Genomic DNA, 13,332 nt, shown 5'->3' with positions numbered 1-13,332 from the left:
TGTCAAAACTTAGTAACTTAGAACAATCTGCCTATTGGTAAGCAAAGTAAACAAAAGGAAGAACTAGGTTATTTGCTGACACCATTGGCAGATTATTTTTGGGTTTTTTTTTAGGAAAAACTCACTTAATGTTGGCATTATTTGTTAAAACAAGACTATTTAGAAAATGCTTTGTGTTTTTAATCCAAATATCTAAAAAAAAAATTAATCAAGACAAAAAAATCTTAGTATAAAAAGCATTTTTGCAGTGTGAAAACATTTTCAACTTCCTCTTAAGGTCCACAGTTGATTGGTGGTCCAAAACTAATTGTGATCAGATTGCATCTTAGCTATTCATCAACGCATGTATTGGAGTTGAATAAATGGTTTTTGTAATATGTGTGTGTTTCTTCTGTGTGTTCTAGGGAGCTGAAGACCAGCAGTCTCTACTCCTGGAGCAGCAGGCTGAGTTATCACGGCTCCAGGCGGAGGCTCACTCCTCTCTGCTAGAAGCCCAGAGACTGCAGCGTGTGCTCGGCAGCAGAGATTCAGAGCTTTCCCTCCTTCAGCAGGCCAAACTGCAGCTGGAACAAGAGCTGGAGCAACTGCAGCAACAGAAGAAGAAGGGGGACAAGACTATTAATGTAAGCTTATAAACACATAGGCAGAAATGGGAAACGTTTCCATGTTTGTAGACATTTGGAAATTGTCTGTAGGATGTAGGATTTCTCAGTCCTGTACATTAGATTACATTTGACACAAGCTGTTGAAAAAAATCTCTAATGAAAAAGTTTGCTTAAAGAAAATTTTCAATAGGCTCATTTTACAACTCCCTGAAGTTATACAGTTCATTTTTGAATCCATTCAGCCTATCTCTGGGTCTGGCAGGAGCAGTTGTAGTTTAGCTTAGCATAGATCATTGAATTGGATTAGACCATTAGCATCTCGCTCAAAAATGACCAAAGAATTTTGATCATTTTGCTATTTAAAGCTGATATGGCTAGGAACTACCCTCTTATTCGGGTGTAATAATCAAGGTACTTTGCTGTTGTACCCTGGCTACAGCAGGGGCAATGATATTACGCAGAGCCTGAAAATTGGCTAGCTTATGTCAATATAACCAGCATGACCACCTGCTTGCACTGAGAGTGTGCCTTACAACCACGTAGACATTTGTGTGACATGATTCAGGACATATTTACTTTGATGCAGATCCTGAAATATATCTATTTGAACCGGAATACATGGAAGTTAGCAGATTTTCAGGTGATTACTCAGGGTCAAAAATGACAGAGTTTCAGTAATGTATTTTAAAGCTTGACTCAAGAGATGAGTGGATCTTTACATTTAAAAACATCTTGCATCATTTTTGAGTGAGATGCTAATGGTCTAATCCAATTCAATGATCTATGCTAAGCTAAGCTAAAAGTGCTCCCGCCAGACCCAGAGGTTGTTTTCAAGCAATCAAAAATGATAAAGCACAGCTGTTTAACACCTATGCGAGTTGTAAAATGAGGTTGTTTTCAGAAAATTGCTTAATTTTGCAGGATCTTCAGAACCAGTTAAAGAAGCTCAATGGTACTCTGGCTGACCGAGAGAACGCTCTAGATCAACAGCGTCTGGAGCAGCAGGAACAGATCCGAGCATCAGAACAGAAGATGCAGAACGCCATGGAGAGACTCACAGCCAGCCTGAATCATAAAGACCAGCAGCTTCAGGTACACACAAACACCCACACAACCACACACACATACTAGTATATATGGTTTACTAGGACTCTCCATTGGTTTAATACATTTTATACCGTAAAAAAAGCTTATTATATGGCCTCACACCTTAAACTAAACCCAACCCTCACAGGAAACATGTGGAGATTTTAATGTCAAAAGACCACTAAGGATGTTTCAAATTCTGAGGACACACCGCTTGTCTTAATAAACCCCTTAAAGGGATGGTTCACCCAGAAATAAATACTCACACATTATTATTTAGTCTCCCTTAAGAGTTCCCAAATTCAGTGCTTCCCACACATAGACTTTCTTGGGTGGACCACCCCGGTATAATAACGACCGCCCATGTATATTTAGTGACACATTTTTTTTCTGTTATTATTATCATCTTTTTACACTTTTTTTATTTGTATCCGCCCAATATAACCAAACATCCAAGTAGTGCAAAATCTTCTCTTGTTTACCTGTTTTGTTCTGTGTGCAAGACCTGTTAACACATGCTCTGCAGATACACAGAAATGCGCCTTTTTGGCACTTACAAAATTCGCCTGGCCAGGGTTTCTAAATCTCCTAAAATGTCGGGGATTTTCTGCGTTTGCTTTCACTTTTTAAAGCTGTCATTATTTAATCAGATGCGTTTTTGCATTACCTTTTTACTTAACTACTTTCGCTTGGCTTTGCAGCTGACTGCACGCACACAGTGGGAGAGAAACATTAAATAGTTAATTCTTTAATCTAAATGACTCAGATAAACGTCACTATATACTCGGAGAGGATGAAATAACTGGTCTAAACTGGCTGCAAATTGAATGTACATCATTAGTAATGGTTAATCAACGCATTTGTCTTAAATAATCTACAGGTTTTATTCTTGTAGCAATTATAATTTTTAGCAATAGTGTCTGTTTTTATTCCCTTTTCTGTCATTTATTTCATATTTGTTATATATTATTTTATTAATTTGATGATTTTAGTATATTACATAGCTTATTTTCTATACATATCTAAAATGCTTTGGCATTCAAGTAACTTGAAAGAAAAAGAGAAGCAGATTTTACCCGTCATTGGGTGCACATGGCTCCTGAATAGCATAAAAGTAAGAGAAAGTGTATTTCTACAGTCTTTTTTAACTCTTTAAAAAGAAACAGTGAATAAAATTATTGTAAAAAATTAAATAATGTTTTGTTTGTTGCATATAGTGGTCACACTTTACAATAAGGTTCATTAGTTAATGTTAATTAATGCATTTACTAACATGAACAAACAATGAACAATACATTTCCTACTGTATTTGTTCATGCTAGTTAACGTTAGTTAATGAAAATACAGTAGTTCATTGTTAGTTCATGTTAACTCATGGTGCATTAAGTAAAGTTAACAAGCATGGACTTGGATGTTAATAATGCATTAGTAAATGTTCAATTATCATTAATAAATGATGTACGTGTTGTTCATGATTCGTTTAAGTTAGTTAATGCATTAACTAATAAACCTTATTGCAAAGTGTTACCCATATAGTTTACTATTTATGCGACGTGGGTAACCGCATACCACCGCAAGTATATATCAAACCTGTGGGAAGCACTGCAAATCTTTGGGTTTGTTTCTTCTATTGAATACAAAAGAAGATATTTTGAAGAATGCTGAAAAAACTATGGAAGTGAATGGTAGCAAGGCGGCGCAGTGGGTAGCATGTTCGCCTCACAGCAAGAAGGTCGCTGGTTCGATCCTCGGCTCAGTTGGTGTTTCTGTGTGGAGTTTGCATGTTCTCCCTGCGTTCGCGTGGGTTTCCTCCAGGTACTCCGGTTTCCCCCACAGTGCAAAGACATGCGGTACAGGTGAATTGGGTAGGCCAAATTGTCCATAGTGTATGAGTGTGTGTGTGTATGTGTGAATGTTCTCATCTCATCTGCCAGAGATGGGTTGCGGCTGGAAGGGCATTCGTTGCGTAAAAACTTGCTGAATAAGTTGGTGGTTCATTCCACTGTGGCGACCCCAGATTAATAAAGGGACTAAGCCGACAAGAAAATGAATGAATGAATGAATGAACGGTTGCAGGTTTCTAGCTTTCTTTAAAATATAGGTCAACTCCATAAAGGTTTGAAACAAGTATGACAGAATTTTTGTTTTTAGGTGAAGTGTCTCTTTTATAGAGTATAACTTGGTCATACCCATGTCATTATATAATTACACAAGTGCAAACACACACACTTGCTTTTCAACGACACAATCTACATTGTAAAAAGCAGTGTAGAAATAAAGACTATTTGAATTGTTTTCTCAGGACTATATGAACATGGTGAGAGATTTGGAGAAGAACAGAAGCCAGGAGGAAGGGGATCCCATGTTGGCTAAGCTGAGAGCACGACTGAAGGAGAAGGAAAAAGCACTTGAGGTTTGTGGCTCTTCTTTTATTGTATTAAAGGGATAGTTCACCCAAAAATTCCACACTGTTTATCATCCTATAGTAGTTCAAACCCTTTTTGAGTTTCTTCATTCTGTTAAACACAAAAGAAGATATTTTGAAGAATATTGGAGACCTGTAACCTTCGACTTCTATAGTAGGAAAAACAAAAACCATGGAAGTCAATGGTTACAGGTCTCCAGCTTTCTTCTGAACATCTTCTTTTGTGCTCAACAGAAGATAGAAACTCAAAAAGAGTTGGAACAAGTGAAGGATGAGAAGAATTTCTCATTTCAGAATTTTACAGAACTGTAGTTTATGAGGAAATTTCTTTCTTTGGGTTTGTAAACAAGCCACATCATGTTAGGCCAGTCTAAGCTATGCAAAATTAAAAATATACATCTTTATGCAATTATTCAATATTAAGATCAAGATACTTTAATCATTCAGGCTGTTACAAAAAAACTTTCATTTTTAAACTATGCGAATGCGTGCGTTTCTGTGAAAAGCGCATGCTGGAGGACAGAACTGCAGTATGTGTCTGCAGAACAGATACATGTGCTTAAAGATAGAATACATGTTATAAGCTAATAAGGATATTTTATCTGTCTACTGTCCGCGGTAATTACACCGGATCAGTAAACAGTTGGCAGTCGGCCTGTGAAAGGAATGTCTGTTTACATTTTTTTTGACTTGCACCTAAAGGGGTGGTTAAAGGGGCAGTTACCCAAAAATGAAAATTAACCCACTATTTACTCCCTGCACTTGTTTCAAACTTGTTTGAGTTTTTATTCTTTCTGATAAACGCAGGTAAAGATATTTTGAAGAACAAGTTTTTGTTTAAAAGAGAAAGAAACACAAACAGGTCTGAAATTAGTGAAAGATGAAAAAATAATGACACAATTTTACAGTTTGGGTGAAATATGTCTTCTCTACTTCAGGGCTAAATTCATTCAGTTGTGTTTATATATATATATATATATATATATATATATATATATATATATATATATATATATATATGTGTATGTATATATATATATATATGTGTATGTATGTATGTATGTATGTAATGTAATGTAATGTAATGTAATGTATGTGTTTTTTTTTTAACTATAAAAAAACATTCCAATAAATTACAGAGTAATATACATATATATATATATATATATATATATATATATATATATATATATATATATTACTCTGTAATTTATTGGAATGTTTTTTTATAGTTAAAAAAATAACCGGAAACAATGTTCACTTAACATAATTTTTTTTTTTGGTTATTTTAATAAATAAATTATTAAATAAAAGCTTTAAAACGTTAAATAATACAATTTGAGTTATTTAAAATAAATATGTAACCTCTAACAAATGCCATTATATCTTTTTTATTTAAAAAATAATATATTTTCTATTTGGGCTACTTAAATTTATATTCGGGCTACCAAAAAAACTGAAGAGTGCCTGCCCAAGGGCTGCCAGAAATTTTAAAGAATTGCGAGCCCTGTTTAAGAGAGAACTGATCATAAATTTAACTTTCTTGATTTTTTTTTATTCTTGATTTCTTTTTTGATTTTGCTCTGCTGGTCTTTGAGCAGAAAGCCTTGGATGAGAAGTTTGCAGCTGTGGAGGAAAAAGAAAATGAGATCCATTTGCTGCAGCTGAGTTTGAGAGAGAAGGAAAGAGATGTGGAACGTCTCAACAACCTGCTGTCCCACAACGAGGAGACCATTAATGTAAATGATGAAGAGAATATGTGGATTAGTGAAAGTATCATTTCTTTGATTTAGATGCTCATGATTTCTCTTGATCTGCGCTTGTGTAGAGTTTTGATGCTGTCATAAAGGAGAGAGATCTGGAGCTGCAGCAGCTGTTGAACTCTCTGAAAAATCTGCAGAGGAATAAAGACGAGACGGAAGAAAACCTCCAGAGAGCTCTGAGAGAGAAAGATGCCATTATACAACACTTACAGCAAGCACTGGACAACAAAACCAAAGATATGGAGGTATATACATACACACACACTGTAGTTTCTCGTGCAGCTCCATGTAAAAATGTGGTTGGATTTAAAGCATTTTTTCTAGAGATGCACCGATACCGACTGATACCGATAACTATAGATTTGGATTCCGATATTCATTAATTTTCCTTCACTTTGTCCCTTATTTATCAAGGGTTGCCACCGCAGAATGAACCGCCAACTATTCCGGCATATGTTTTATGCAGCGGATGTCCTTCCAGCTGCAACCCAGTACTGGGAAACACCCATACACTGTCTCATTTTCACACACACTCATACACTATGGCCAATTTTGTTTACCCTATTCACTTATAGCGTGTATGGAAAACCTTTAGGGGAAACCGGAGCACCTAGAGGAAATTCATGCGAACACGGGGAGAACATGCAAACTCCACACACAAATGCTACATGGCTCAGTCAGGACTCAAACCAATGACCTTTTTGCTGTGAGGCAATGGTGTTAACCATTGAGCCACCATGCCAGGAGGCCGATTTATTAGCAGACAAATATTTTTTTTCTCATTTTGCTTCATGATTTCAAAAACAAAAGGCAAACCCATACAGTAAACAACAGGTTTTATTCTTATACCTTAATTTCAGAAAGATCTCTGAAGTTTATTTTCCACAGTTCTTTTCTATGGCCAACTTTCTTTTATATAAATTAAAATCTGCCCGACAAAAAAAGCATGCATATTAACCAAAATTAAAATACCAGTAAAAAAAAAGCAAGAGCAAAACAGATTTAACCATTGGAAATAATAGACAATTATCATCTTAAAGACATCTGCCTAATTTTTTTTTATTAGACCGAAAACAAATAATGGATGTTAAAAATATCACTTGTTGGCTGATATCACTATGACATCCCTAATTTTTCCAAACTTGTATTACAGGAAATGGCCAATAGGGTTCTGAACCAGTCAGAGTCCCAGGGACGTGACCTCGCAGAGCAGATGAGTCAGAGGTTAAAGGTCACGGAGGCAATGCTTTCAGAGGCGGTGAAGGACCGAGAGAGGCTAGTGACTGAAAACCAGACCGCTGTAGAAAACCTGCTGGCCACCATCCGCAGCAAAGATCAGCTATTAAAGGTGTTATTTGTTGTATTACTTTTATTTGACATATTAGTGAGATATTACTATTGTTTTTATTATAAGATTATACGAGTAGTCAACATTTGAAGTGGCTTAAAACCTTTTATCACAGTTGTCTTTTGAAACACTTTATTGATGCTCTTCAAAGGGTGACTACTGTATTTATGTTCAATAGTTTTTTTATTTCATTTTGTATATGTTAATTTATTTAAATGTTTATTTATTACACATAATTGTTGTTCTTTTTTTTACTGTAAATAAAATATTTTATAATTGTTTTTATTTATTTTTAAAAATGTATTTTCATTTATTTATTTATTTATTTATTTTTATTTTTTTTTATTTCATTTTAGTTTTGGTTGTTTTAAAGTCTTCGTTATCCACAAGTGGATCATAAAAGTTTTTCAAAATTATCCTTAGATAAGAATGAGTGTTGTTCAGTAGATTCAAAACAACTTTAATGAAAGTTTTTGATCCACTTTGAGTTGTCTTCTAATATATATTAAAACGGATATATACAAGCAGTCATTCGCTGATGCTTTATGTGCACAATTTTCTTGTCACTCTAAAATGTGTGTTTTTGTGTTTGTAGGAAAGTATGGAGCGCCACACACACACTCTTAGTGACCGTTCAGCTGAAATGCTGGATCTTCGTAAGCAATTATCAGACACGCAGCAGCAGCTCAGAAACGCACAGAGACTGAATGCAGCAGCCACGCAGGACGGTCATCTAGAGATCGCAGAACTCCGGGCAATGCTGTCAGAGAAAGACGCCCTCATCAATGTGAGACTTTTTACTGGCTTCACACTTAACACTGCATTTACACTGCAGATCTTGATGGTCAATTCTTATTTGATGAACCGCTTGCATCATCTTTTAAAAGTGACTTGTATATGATGTCCCCATTTATCCTGCACATACAAAGATCCGGAAAAAATAGGAGCTGACGCTGACTAACAGGGGTGATGATAAGATCGCTTTATTTCTGCATTCCTGCATTAAATCTGTTCGCAGGGTTTAATTCTATTATTATCTTTTTGACAAGTTGTTTTGTTATAGTTAATGAAAGACAGAATGAAAGAAAAGTTCTCATTTGACCATATTTTTCAGTCTATAGGCATCTTAATGTAATGCCCATGGCATGATTTATGCATTTGATGCATTGAATAGTTTTAAATTAGTTTTTATATATGCTTAAATGCATTAAATTGGGCTACAATATGACAATATGAAAGCTTTTTTGTCCTTGTATATGACATTTAAGATTTGGGACACGTGCAGTGGTCAGCACTGTCACCTCACAGCACGAAGGTCCCTGGTTCAAATCCCGGCTGGGTCAGTTGGCGTTTCTGTGTGGAGTTTGCATGTTCTCCCCCGTGTTGGCGTGGGCTTCCTCCGGGTGCTCTGGTTTCCCCCACAGTCCAAACACTTGCGCTATAGGGGAATTAAATGAACTAAATCGGCCGTAGTGTGGGATTGTGTGTGTGTGAATGTGAGGGTGTTTCCCAGTACTGGGTTGTGGCTGAAAGGGCAACCGTTACATAAAATATCTGCTAGAATATTTGGCGGTTTATTCCACTGTACAATTTGGATAAATTTACACATATGATGGAGGCCTGAATCTGATCTGAGTAAATTGCAATCTATAATTCGTACATGTTATGTGGGTCATATCCGATCTGTGCCACATGGGAGAACAAAAATTGGATTTGGCTCACGTGAACGATCCAGTGTAAATGCATCTGATCTCCACACACTGCATCTGCTCTGTCTAATTTCTGACTTCAAATGAAAGCATACTTTGCTCTAGTGTACTTACATGAGAAGAACTGCATGGTAAATAACAAGTGTTTCCGCCATCGGTTTTGTAGAAGCTGCTAGAACGTGGACAGGAGAAAGATCGTATCCTGTTTGAAATGAAGAGCGGTGAAGCTCCGCCCCCTCAGGTGCTAGAGCTCAGGCAGACCATCGAGCTCCTTCAGGAGAAACTCGAGGAGAGAGAAGGTGAGGATTTAGCATACACGTCACAAAACCAGTGAGATTGTATTTAAAGTACAAATTAATTCAAAACTATCCTTGTTGATTTTGTTAGCTCACATTGCTAGTTTTGTGGTGAACAACTTATCAGTGCATGTCATTAAAAAAGAAAAAATAGTTTGCCCTTAATTGAAGTCTGAAAATGCACTTCTGTCTGAGATATTGGGCGTGGCTAACATATTTAACCACGCCCCTCCAGCTGTCACTTTTGACAACAAACAGAAATGGTGAGGAGGAGGAGTCTGTTAGGCTGTAATAACTCTCCAAAAACCCTTTTCCCCATCTTTCTGAATGAAATGCCAACTTTACTACATCCAATCAGCTTGCAGTAGAGAAAACAAGCCACTCCCACTGTTTGCTCATTTAATATTCCATTTCTCTAGGAACTGTCTCACAATATGACAAAAAAACTAAAACAATCGCTGCTTCTGGTTCATGTGGACATTATATAACCAGCAATGTTTCATGCAAACCTTATTGAAGGAAATGCTTTCATTTTTGTGTGTGTAGCTGAGCTGAGCAGGCGAAACAGTGAGGAAATGCTGGATGTGGCTGCAGTCACTAAGAAATCAGCAGTGCTTTTGAAGAGAGAGCTCTTACAGAAAACCGATGCTCTGAACGCAGCACTGAAGAGAGAAAACCAGCTTAAGGTATTTTAGGAAGTCGTGGATCTGTGTGTCTTCACTTGCAAAGCTTTTAGAGTAACTTGGTCTGTTTGGGACAGATTTCTCTTGCAGAGCTTCAGTCATCGCTTTCAGAACTGGAGGCACGTTTAGAGGGACAAACAGCAAATATTGAGTCTCTAACATCAACGCTCAATACTAAAGAAGAAATCATTACTGTAAGTATAAAACACACACATACATGTGCATGTACCTTTAAGTTGAAAAATTGATGATTTATAAGGGATAGTTCACCTAAAGCAGGGCTGTCCAAAGTCGGTCCTGGAGAGCCAGTGAACAGCTGACTTTAGCTCCAACTTGCTTCAACACACCTGCCTGGAAGTTTCTAGTATACCTAGTAAGAGCTTGATCAGGTATGTTTGATTAGGGTTGGAGCTGAACTCTCCAGGACATTGGCCCTCCAGGACCGAGTGTGGACACCACTGACCTAAATAATAAGAAAATCCTCACAGAATTTTCATTTTTATTTGTTTAAACCCCATTTGAGTTTTTTCTCTTAAACACCAAAAAAACATTGACTTCCATAGTATTTGTTTTTCCTGTGGATGTCAATGGTTACCGGTTTTCAGCTTTCTTCAAAATATCTCCTTTTGTGTTTAACAGAAAAAAGAAGCTTATACAGGTTTGAAACCACTTGAGAGTGAGTAAATAGTGAGTAAACTTACATTTTTTTGGTGAAGTATCCCTTTAAATTGATTAAATGTGTCGCTAAATAGATTTGGTACTAAAGAAAATTGGGTTTCATCACTTAATATTTAGTGGCCGTAACTATTAGGTACGTGAATATTTATATTATATTATTATTCATATTTATGAATCATGTTCTATTGCATAACACTTATGATGCTATTAAGGTGCCAGGTGCCAAGTCTTTTATTTCATAAATGTTTATAATGATAAACATGTGACATAGAGTGGAATTATTTGATGGATGTTTTTAAAAGGTATCACAAGAACAAATTTTAGGTCAAGTATTAAAGCGAATCATATTAAACTTATAATACACAGTTGTCAATTTTATTTATTTATTTCTAGTTTTATATATTTGTTTGTGTATCATCTCTTATTAAATATGAAGTTGGTCTTATCATTTAATGTTTTTATGTGTATTTATCTTGCCATAAAATACCTGTAAGTTGCTGATGTGACTAAATAAATAAGGAGTTTGTTTTTCCTCTAAATTAATAGTTTTTTTTTTTTTTACTATATATAAGGTTAAAATTAAACACAAAAAATGATAAAGTCCTGTTCTTTAATAGTCAAGCTTATTTATTATATAAAGCCCTATATAAAACTTTAACTTTATAAAAAAAACTATATCCTGAAAGATATCATTACAATGAAATAACCTTTCTCATGCTGTGAGATCCGCTGGCTTAGCATTGTTGCCTCGCAGCAAAAAGGTCGCTGGTTCGAGTCCCGACTGGGTCAGCTGGCATTTTTGTGAGGAGTTTGCATGTTCTCCCTATGTTGGCGTGGATTTTCCTCTGGGTGCTCCAGTATATTCCACAAGTCCAAACACATGAGCTATAGGGGAATTGGGTAAACTAAATTGGCCGTAGTGTACGAGTGCATTTTTGTGAATGTATGGGTGCTTCCCATTACTGGGTTGCAGCTGGAAGGGCATCCGCTGAGTAAAACACATGCTGGATAAGTTGGCGGTTCATTCTGCTAATAAGGGACTAAGCTGAAGGGGAAAAAATGAATGAATCTTATCAAATTTACGTGTTAATTTGTTTGTTGTTTTTAAATGTGTATATTAATTAACTCTTCAACTACCCCAACTAAGAAAAACATGTTTGGATTGCATGTCTTAACTCCTAATGTGACTAGTTAACACACTCAATGCATTTTTTTCCCAACACATCCCATAATTTCTAAAATAGTACCTTACACCAAGTGGTCCATATGTTGGTTTATGGTAAAAGTACCAGAATTAATACATATACTATGAAAAATCTTAAAATATGAATGTTTATTTTTTGAAGTATGCCATAAAATATTTCAGATTATCATTTAACATGCTTTCTTATTTTTTTACTATAAAACAAAAATCAAACGAAGTTGTGCAACAGGATTATGTTTGTTTGAATTGTTTTTTTTTTATTAATTAATTAATTAATTAATTAAAAAAAAAACACACAATGCTGTGTGTGTAAACGATTATTTGAAGCAGTCATTCTTTAAAAGACTTTAACAGTCATTATTTAAAGCAGTAAAAACATGGTCAACCGTTTGGTAGAGGGACAGTCAGGGTTAATGTTTTTGCCATGAAAATAGCTGTTGTTGATGATATATAGCACTTATTCATTGTTGCTCTTATAGTTGTGTAAGTTGCTTCCTTGTCCTCATTTTTAAGTCGCTTCGGATAAAAGCGTCTGCTAAATGACTAAATGTAAATGTAAATATAGCATTAAATAAACATGATAATGAGAAATATGATGATTAGAAAAGCTCTGAAGTGAAGATGAGTGATTTAGTAAGTGATTTTCTGCAGGAACTTCACCACCGTTTGTCTCAAAGAGGCGACAGTCGAGTTCCTCTAACCCGCGATCAAGCCTCACAGCTCGGAGAGAGTGAATACAGCCCCTCCTCTCTACCTCAGAGAGAAACAACCATCATCGGAGGAGATCGCCAGCAACTGGTACATGCACATACTAAAAGCTTTTCATGCATGCACTCCTTAAAGGGGACCTATTATGCAAAAATCACTTTTAAAAAGGGTTTAAACACAGTTGTGTGGCAATAGTGTGTGAATATAGCCAGCCTCTTATTGTAAAAACTAATTAATTCTGTGTTTTATAATCGCACTTCATTTAAACAGTCTGCAGAAACTCTTTGATTGACATTCTCCCTTTGTACGTGTCATCAGTGGCAGAAAGCCCCGCCCATTAGTGACTATCTCTCCCTCATTAGCATAAGACGTTAGTCTTGATTTTTGAATCTGCCACTATGCTGACACGCAAGCATTTATAGCTCCACCCTCTTTTAAAAAGAGCACAATCTCATTTGAATTTAAAGCGACAGTCACCAAATTAGGATCAAAGCCTAAAAGGGGCAGTTATAAAACATTATTTGTGTGGTATTTTGAGCTGAAACTTTTCCTTGCACGTTCTAGGGACACCAGAGACTTATCTTACATCTTGACAAAAGGGATCTCCTTTACGCTAATACACATTAAAATCTCCAACGCTCATTTCCTTCTCATTTTGTAGGATGTAGCATCTCTATCTGATCTGCGGAGTGAGCAGGCGGAGTTAAACCGAGCCCTGAGGGCTGAGCAACATCTATACTCCGACCTTATCAGAGCTGTGAAAGAGCGCGACAGGTGAGTGCAACACCTGAACGGTTGAATCACTTCTATTGAATGTACGTGCAATA

At 36.1% G+C, this 13,332-nt stretch overlaps 1 protein-coding gene across 38 annotated transcripts in view; it reads left to right on the top strand.

Annotated features, from left to right (window-relative positions):
- Positions 1-13,332, top strand: part of cdk5rap2 (CDK5 regulatory subunit associated protein 2) — a 635,428-nt gene that overhangs the window by 25,676 nt on the left and 596,420 nt on the right. For all 38 annotated transcript variants that reach the window (XR_015519480.1, NM_001430821.1, XM_087299278.1 and 35 more), the window contains 12 exon segments: positions 405-623; positions 1,527-1,697; positions 3,994-4,104; positions 5,718-5,855; positions 5,945-6,124; positions 7,033-7,227; positions 7,823-8,014; positions 9,103-9,235; positions 9,779-9,918; positions 9,993-10,109; positions 12,449-12,595; positions 13,167-13,279. Coding sequence is in view for 37 of the 38 variants with exons in the window: in NM_001430821.1 (NP_001417750.1) it covers positions 405-623; positions 1,527-1,697; positions 3,994-4,104; positions 5,718-5,855; positions 5,945-6,124; positions 7,033-7,227; positions 7,823-8,014; positions 9,103-9,235; positions 9,779-9,918; positions 9,993-10,109; positions 12,449-12,595; positions 13,167-13,279 (1,856 nt within the window). In the remaining variant the exon portion in view is untranslated.

This window comes from Danio rerio, chromosome 21 (assembly GCF_052040795.2).
Source record: "Danio rerio strain M-AB ecotype USA chromosome 21, GRCz13ab, whole genome shotgun sequence".
NCBI classification, from domain to species: Eukaryota; Metazoa; Chordata; class Actinopteri; order Cypriniformes; family Danionidae; genus Danio; species Danio rerio.
The sequence above is the reverse complement of the archived record's forward strand: the minus strand, read 5'-3'. Positions and strand labels throughout refer to the sequence as shown.